Genomic DNA, 1,375 nt, shown 5'->3' with positions numbered 1-1,375 from the left:
CAACTGCCCACCTACATACGGACTGCACTGTTCACAAACATGAAATATATTTAAAAATCCACATTGCTCTCAACAGTATGTATCATTAAATAATATTAATATTAATGTTGTTTAATCCTGGGACGCAGGACAGGTTTGGGTGTGATTGACAGGGTCAGGGCTGCCCCACATGACAGACATCCTCTCGTCTCCTTAAAGTGTCCTCTCTCATCCCTGTCTCTCAGTGCTTAAAGTGTCCTCTCTCATCCCTGTCTCTCAACGCTTAAAGTGTCCTCTCTCATCCCTGTCTCTCAGCGCTTAAAGTGTCCTCTCTCATCCCTGTCTCTCAGCGCTGCCCCAGGACCGCGGAAACCTGGTCATTCCCAGCCGTGTTCCTGTCAGTGTCCGGACTCTCCGTGTGCCCCATTCCGGGGTGACGTTCCTTTGACCTTCCCGGCGTTCAGGACCCCCGAGGCCCACAGCTGTACAGTTGATTAGACTAAGCAGGAGACAATCCTCCGCTGGAGCAATGCAGGGTTAAGGGCCTTGCTCAAGGGCCCAACGGCTGTGCGGATCTTATTGTGGCTCCACCGGGATTAGAACCCCTGACCTTGCGGGTCCCAGTCATTTACCTTAACCGCTACGCTACAGGCTGCCCTGTAGCCCCCTGTAGCCCTCACTGAAAACCCGAGAAACCCACACACTGCAGGAATGGAGAATAGCCGTCCCCTGGTCTGTTATTGTGGATGTGAAGGTTGCGGGTGGCGTTGGGGGGAGTTTGGGATCGGGAGGCAGTGCGGCACTAATCCCTCCCGCCTGCTCTATCCTCCTTTCAGAGCCAAGAACATTAAACGGCAGGATCCAGATACCAGGCCCGCTCCCCAAGGCCCAAATTAAGGGCCCGGAATTCAGAGCACTTAGCTGGAACACGGAGACGTGCGGCACTGCGCCGGCCCTAATCCCTCCTGCGCGCTGATATTCGGAGGGGGGGAGGGTGAAAGGCGGGGGGCCCCCAGCAGAGAGACGGCGTCCGGGCAGGAAGGCGCGGGAGTGGGCCATTAGCCACGCGCAAATCCGCCACCGCGGGAAACACGACCCCGGCCCACATTCAGCGGCGGGAACCTGAGCCCTGCGGGGGGGGGGGGGGGGGGCGTTTACCGGACCCCCCCCCACCTTCAGCACAATGCCACCTCTTATGATGGAGCGGGCGGAAAGATGGTGGGGAAAAAAAAGGAAACGTTGTTCGCCACGCGGCAGGAGGGAGCGCATCCTATAAGTACGACCGTGCCTCTCGTTAGTGAACCGTGCCTGGGTCTCCTGTTAGTGAGAGTGTCTCTCGTTAGTAACTGTGAGCGTGTCTCTCGTTAGCGACAGTGTCTCTCGTTAGCGACAGTGT

At 56.9% G+C, this 1,375-nt stretch overlaps 1 protein-coding gene across 1 annotated transcript in view; it reads left to right on the top strand.

Moving 5' to 3' along the window:
* Window positions 1–1,194: 1,194 nt before the first annotated feature.
* The window catches only part of LOC133114897 (aquaporin-2), a 4,615-nt gene continuing 4,434 nt past the window's right edge, over window positions 1,195–1,375 (top strand). Inside the window, exon 1 of the mRNA XM_061224587.1 lies at window positions 1,195–1,272. Within this exon, the coding sequence (XP_061080571.1) occupies window positions 1,195–1,272 (78 nt within the window). The remainder of the gene's footprint in view (window positions 1,273–1,375) is intronic.

This window comes from Conger conger, chromosome 16 (genome assembly GCF_963514075.1).
Source record: "Conger conger chromosome 16, fConCon1.1, whole genome shotgun sequence".
In the NCBI taxonomy this organism is placed as follows: domain Eukaryota; kingdom Metazoa; phylum Chordata; class Actinopteri; order Anguilliformes; family Congridae; genus Conger; species Conger conger.
Note: the sequence above shows the minus strand (reverse complement) of the source record. Positions and strands in the feature narration are given on the sequence as shown.